We start from the raw sequence: 7157 nt of genomic DNA, 5'->3' as shown, positions 1-7157 counted from the left end.
TGACACGATAATTAATTTTTGATATGTATATACTTTTTTAATAAATAAATCCAACCTATATTAATTGTTATAAAAAATTAAAACATATGAAAGTTAATTATTAGCAATTATCCTTGAAATGAATGTTACATAATAAACTAGGTTGTACCTAGCACCTGACTTGGGGGTTGGAGCAACACAAGTTGAAAAGGAATAGAAGGGAACAAGGGACTTTTTTGTCATTTGAAAGTGTAGATAGATAAGCCCGGCAGGTACACAACGCTCTATTTAGTCTTAAATATAAAAGATGACAAGTGATTGATAGGGGCATTTTAGTCCTTATAACAAAACACCTCACCCATCTTCCTCTCTCGTCTCCAATAAATCAATCATCAAGCAATAAATCTTCTGTTAAACCGTTATAACAAAAACAACTCACTCTTTTCCTCTTCCTCTTCCTCTTCTCTTTTCTTCTTTGGAGGACCAAAAGAGAAAAAAAAAAAAAAACAAATAATGAAGAAGCAGAAACTACTCCACCCAACTATGGACCACGGTAGAAACAACCCCTTCGATGCGTTATCGGAAGAACTCATCTTCATAATCCTCGATTTCCTCGAAAACCAACCATCTTCGCTCAAATCGTTCGCTCTTGTTTGCCGCTCTTTCCACTCACTTGAATCCCGCCACCGCCGCAACCTCCGACCACTGCGCTCCGACCACCACAACCTCACGCGCCTCCTCACGCGCTACCCGAACCTCTCCAACCTCGACCTAACCCTCTGCCCGCGCGTCACTGATCCGACGCTCAACTCGCTAGCCGGCGCGTGCGGCCACGCGCTCCGCCGACTTGATCTCTCCAGGTCGAGATTCTTCACCGCCGCGGGGCTGACGAGCGTGGTTGTCAACTGCCCGAACTTGGCGGAGCTGGATTTGTCGAACGCGACGGAACTGAGGGACGCGGCGGCGGCGGCGGTGGCGCGTGCGAAGAATTTAGAGAAGCTGTGGCTGGCTAGGTGTAAGCTCGTTACGGACATGGGGATCGGGTGTATAGCGGTGGGTTGCAGGAAGCTGAAGTTGATAAGCTTGAAATGGTGCGTTGGTGTTGGTGATTTGGGGGTTGAGTTGCTTGCGATCAAGTGCAAGGACCTTCAGAGTTTGGATCTCTCCTATTTGCCTGTGAGTTCTTGTTCTTGTTCTTGTCTCTAATTTGGTTCAATAGTTAGTATTATGATGTGTCGTCTTTATTTGTTTTTTGAAACAAAAATGGAAAATTGGTTGGTGATTGAAATTACGGGTTGGATTAATGACCTCCACATGTTTGATATTTTGATTTATTTATTTTTATGTATATTTGGAATTGGAATCCGTGAATTATTACTATTACTTGTTAATAATTGTTGATGGTGTTACCAAGTGTATTTGAAACTGAAGCAGCTCAAGTGAGGATAAGTTAGTGATGAAAAGCAAAAATAATGAATTGGTTTTCCAGTTAGTTTTTTATTGGTTTACTATGAGAAACAACAACATTAGATACCATCAATAGTATATAGCGTTTGAGCTGTTCTTTTGATATTAAATTTACTTATTACTGTTTGAATGTAGGGTCGGTTTTTCCTATTGAGTTATAGGTTTTTAGAAAGATCTGGTTGATGTTGTTTGTCTAATTTGTTTATTGTGTTGTGCAGATCACAGACAAATGCCTGCAATCAATATTTAAGTTGCAACATCTTGAAGATTTGGTCCTTGAAGGATGCTATGGCATTGATGATGACAGCCTTGCAGACGATGTCTTCAAACAAGGGTGCAGGACGCTAAAGGTATGTATTTTCTTTTAGATGGAACATTTGTTTGCATCAATTGGTGTACTATTGATTTTTCCTTCTCTTCAACTATGCACTTGTTTTCTTGATCTAACTTGCTACCTGCTGCCTTCTGCAGAAACTTGATATCAAAGGTTGTCAAAATATTAGTCATGTTGGTCTGGCCAAGTTAACAAGTATTTCTGGATGCATGGAGCAACTCATCCTGGCAGATGGCTCTCCTGTAATTGTTATATCTTGGTAAATTTTTTGTTTTCAGTACTTGGGCTCGATGGTTTCAATTGTTGCTAATTGTTGTTATTTGATTTTCCAGGTGACTGTTGCTCTTGCTGATGGTTTGAGTAAACTCTCCATGTTGCAATCAATTGTATTAGACGGCTGCCTGGTTACCTGTGCTGGATTAAGGGCCATTGGAAATTTGTGCATTTCACTTCGGGAACTAAGTCTAAGCAAATGCATGGGAGTGACGGATGAAGCTCTCTCATTTCTCGTGTCTAAACACAGAGATTTGAGGAAGCTTGATATCACGTGCTGCCGCAAGATAACTGACGTCTCCATTGCCAGCATTGCGAATTCTTGCACTAATCTCACATCTCTCAGAATGGAGTCGTGCACTCTAGTTTCACAAGAAGCATTTATCTTGATTGGACAGAAGTGCCATTCACTTCAGGAGCTTGACCTAACAGATAATGAAATTGACGATGAAGGTCTTAAGTCCATTTCTCGTTGTTCAAGACTCTCCGTCCTGAAAGTAGGAATTTGCTTGAACATAACGGACAGAGGACTCGCCTATGTCGGCATGTGCTGCTCAAATTTAAAGGAGCTGGATCTCTACAGGTTTGTGATTCAAATTTATAGGCTTTAGATTTAATGTATAATGTATGCATCCTTGGTGTTATATGACAATTTCAATTTTATGTTTTGCTTTTAATTTAAACATCATTCTTTTGCATCAAGTGAAATTGAATTAGGTTGAAAATATGCACTACATTGAAATCACATAAGATCTAGCAGAACTGGCTTCAATAAATTTTACGGGTTGCTCATTGGTTAAATAAATCTAGAATCAATTTTATCAATTGAACAGTTAACTGAAAGATCACCATGAGTTGTCACCAGGGATTTATTTTAATTTTTTCTTCTCCTTCTCAGGTCCACAGGAATAACAGATTTGGGCATTTCAGCAATTGCTCACGGTTGCCCTCGCCTTGAGACAATAAATGCAGCCTATTGTACTAGTATCAGTGATAGTGCATTGATCTCCTTGTCTAAATGTCCGAATTTGAAGACCCTTGAAATTCGTGGATGTGTTCTTGTTACATCGCTAGGTCTAACAGTTATTGCAATGAGTTGCAGACAACTACGCCGGGTAGACATCAAGAAGTGTTACAACATTGATGATAGCGGGATGATTCAGCTGGCTCATTTCTCCCAAAATCTAAGACAGGTATTTTCCTTGTTTCTCACTTCTCTATGACTCATAGAGATGCTGGAAAATCACACCTGAAGATTCTAACGTTATGTGCATTGCTGGTCTTGCAGATTAATTTGTCGTATAGTTCGGTTACAGATGTCGGGCTGCTGTCACTTGCTAGTATCAGTTCCCTACAAAGTTTTGTCCTGCTTCACCAGCAGGGCCTGGCTCCAGGAGGACTTGCTGCGGCCTTGTTGACATGCGGAGGGCTCACAAAAGTAAAGCTCCATAGTTCGACAAGATTTATGCTACCAGAGCAGCTTATAAAACACATAGAAGCACGAGGTTGTGTGTTTGAATGGAGAGACAAAGTATTTCAGGTATATATCCATGTCTGATCTCTGTCTTGAGACTTGGAGAAAATACTAATTTAGTTAAGCAAGAGTATTGATCACTGAGGTTTTTATCATATATCATGGACAGGCCGAATTGGATCCCAAGTGTTGGAAATTACAGGTAGAAGATATAATGCCACATGATTTTCACTGATGATTTGAAGTTTGCATATGGCGTTTGATATGTGAGTTTGCGAAGAATTTCACATTTTGCTCAGTCTTGGATGATTAGCAGAACTCAACCATTTCCTCCTCGTCCCTGGGCCTCCACCTCCACCACAGAGTGAAATGGATAAAAAAAGTGTGAATTTGTTTCGTCCATTGGAGGCTAGACGTCCAAGGAGGGAGGTTCAGATAGAAGCTTGAATTTTTTTTAGGTCGCAAGACTAGGGATGGAACTGGGCTACATGACGGTCTGAAAGTGAAAAGGGCTCTTGGTAGATTCACTAGATTGTTGAAGCAAAGGGACAATCCTCCCTTTTTTTTCCCCAGGCAGCAGGTTAATCAATGTGTAAAAAAACTGTTGTAAGTTGTAACTTCTTTCTTTTATTTTTGTAGTAGTAGTCCTATTGGAAATGTTTGCATGATTGCAGGGGCAATCCTTTTTTTCCCTTCAATTTTGGGTAATAATTAAATATTTTATGTCCTGTTAGTAGCAACATGAGAAATCAAATGTGTAAAAACATTGTAACTACTTTTCAACTTTCAAGTTTCAACCATTGTTTTGGGGGAAATATTGTGTGCTTATTCTTTCTTGTAAATTTAGTGAATGACTTCGGCAACATAACTTTCATGAACTTATATCTGGAATACTTTCATTCTAACAAATTTGTTTTACATTTATCTGGAGACATAAGAAAGAATTATCATAAAACAGACACAAAAATACAAAATCATAGAAAAGGGAGTGTCATTTTATGAAAAAGGACTATACTATACAAGAGCCAAATTGAGTGTTTTTAAACCGCCTTGTTTAATTGGGATAAACTATAATGAACAAATAAACAAACTAGCTTCCCATTCATTAGAATCTATCAAAATGATCCGGTAATACTTCAATACCTCCAAATTTAATTTCAATGCCATCCAGAAATCCCATATCATCATCACCATCACTGTCATTTTCATCATCATCATCATCATCATTATTTTCATCTTCTTTTTCGTCGTCTTCTACACCATCATCATAAAAAACATCATTATCCTCATCTAATAGTTCATCTTCGATTTCACGTTCTTTTGTTGATAATACCCAAGAAGGTTAGAATCTTCATCATGCAAAAAGACCCCACAACCAGGTCAATCCACGACTCTCATCCTAATCTCTCCTGACTTAAAAACGGGTTCCTACCCACTTTCTTTGGCGTGTTTCTTTTCTGTGTCGTTTGAACGACAGAGCTGCCGTTTATCGCAAAAGCAATAAAGCAAGGAGCTTTTCTAATCCGAACATAATTGTCTACATTCCGTTAAAGTAAAATGACGCTTCAACAAAATGAGTATAAAAAATCGAAGAGCACGGTGTTAAAACAACATGAAGTGAGGTTCTAGGTTCTTACCTATGAAATGGTGCAAACTTTTAAGTGGTTGATCAGGTACGTTGTTAAAGAAGAAAAATTTGTACGCAGGAAAATTAAAAGGAGCTAAAGAGAAGAATATTGCCATGGGTTCCAAACTTCCAATGCATGAAGCGAAGCATAGAGAAATACTAGATTAATAATATTATTGATGTTTTTGGTTTGTTGAGTTTATAAATGGTTTTCATAATATATATATTATGTTTTATTTCATTTAGTATTAGTTGTCTACTCATAGTGTATTTTAGTGTAAAGATATCAAATAGAATTATTAATTTAATTTAAAGAGAGAAAAAATTAAATTTATTATTACTCAAAAAATTTTACTATATATCAAATAATGTGTTTATTAATTTTTGTTTTATTGTGAAAATTATCTAAATCATAATACTAATAGTATATCATAGGATTATTATTATTATTAATGTATTAACCGTATTTTAATATTTATTATTTATATATTTAAAAATTATCTTTGAGAATTATTTATTTAATTTCATAATGAATGATATTTTTAAATTTGAATAATTTATTAATTAGTATTATATCATATATTCAATAATTTATTGAAAAAAATATTATTATAATGAATAAAAAAATAATTTGAAAAAGATTATTTAAAGAAGAAGGACAAATAAACTTCTAACCAATTTAATTTAGAGACAATTAGGTTTTGTCCATTTCTAAATTCTGACATGCGTTTTTTGTTCAGAGTTGATAGAAAAATACGAGTTAAACACTAAAGTAGTCCCTGAGATTTACAAAATGCACCGATTTGGTCTCTGACTTTCGAATTGCACTATTTATGTCCTCGACTTTGGAAAAAATGCACCTAGCTAGTCCTTTCCCCCATTTCCGTCGAAACTCCTTCCCAGCGGCAGTGATGTGGCAATGTTTTTGCCATGTTGGACTATGGAAAACGGCGTCGCATTAGGATTTGGCGCTAAAAAATGAAAACGACGCCGCTTCAAGAAGGAAGAATTACCGAAAGTTAAAACCTCCATATTCAAAGAGATTACTTTGCCACTTCATTTTCTTCATCTCGTTCGAACCGAAAGCTTCATACCCCGTGGTTCGCTAGTCCTGCTGAGGTTTTATGTGGTGACGCAAATTGGATAAGGTCGAAACCTGCTAATCGGTCGTTCAAAATTGGAGAAGGAAGGAGCAAAACTTCTTCGTAAAGCCCCCTGACACGGTAGGCATGCAGTGAATAAAATATTTTTTTTATTTATTTTTTATAGTGTTAAGGTATCCATTGTTGTGAGTTTGAGTTGGAAATTTTGTGTTGATTGATGAAAAATCATTGAATCCTATATTATTAGGTAGGGTTTCTTGCACTGGGTGGTGTGGGTTTGGATTTTGTGAATGCTCTGTTTTCACACAGAAAATGAGGGTGTTTCTAAATGGTAATGTGATGAAGTATCTGTTTTTAAACAATATTAGAATATTTTCTACTGTGGTTTCTTGATTGTATTATCAGTAGCATACATTAGATAAATTGTTATACCTGTTTTTCAGTGTAGATAGAAAAATTGCTGGATATCATGTTTCACCATGGTGGGACGTTTAAGAAGAATGATGATAGAAAATTGGTTTACTCACCTAACAACTGAAGTTGCTTAGGAGATTTAGATGAAGATACACTTGATGTTTTTTTCGTGAGAAACTATTTCAAGGAGCTGGGGTATGACAAGGTAGTTGAGTGCTGGTGGCTGGTTCTCGGCAGGAGCTTGGAGGTGGGACTGAGAGCTCTGACCAGTGATGATGAACTAAGGGAGATGTGCTTCCATGCAGAGAGAAATGATGGAGTAGTTGATGTTTACTTTGAACATGGAGTTTCCACACCTGAACTGATGGAAGGGAAAGGGGCTGTGATGTTACTTGATTATGAAGCACAAGAGGTTTGCCATGGTGACTTACAGACTAACAAGAAAACACCTATGAATAGCTCAAATCAAACCCCAGATGACAAATC

At 37.1% G+C, this 7157-nt stretch overlaps 1 protein-coding gene across 1 annotated transcript; it reads left to right on the top strand.

Moving 5' to 3' along the window:
- On the top strand, positions 366 to 4324 carry LOC107625825 (F-box/LRR-repeat protein 3). Its single transcript, XM_016328546.2, has 7 exons — positions 366 to 1155; positions 1665 to 1796; positions 1918 to 2022; positions 2113 to 2636; positions 2952 to 3246; positions 3342 to 3593; positions 3697 to 4324. The coding sequence occupies exons 1-7, from the start codon at positions 493 to 495 to the stop codon at positions 3760 to 3762; spliced, it is 2037 nt and encodes a 678-aa protein (XP_016184032.1). The 5' UTR covers positions 366 to 492; the 3' UTR covers positions 3763 to 4324.

This window comes from Arachis ipaensis, chromosome B02 (genome assembly GCF_000816755.2).
Source record: "Arachis ipaensis cultivar K30076 chromosome B02, Araip1.1, whole genome shotgun sequence".
Lineage (NCBI taxonomy): Eukaryota > Viridiplantae > Streptophyta > Magnoliopsida > Fabales > Fabaceae > Arachis > Arachis ipaensis.
The sequence above is the reverse complement of the archived record's forward strand: the minus strand, read 5'-3'. Positions and strand labels throughout refer to the sequence as shown.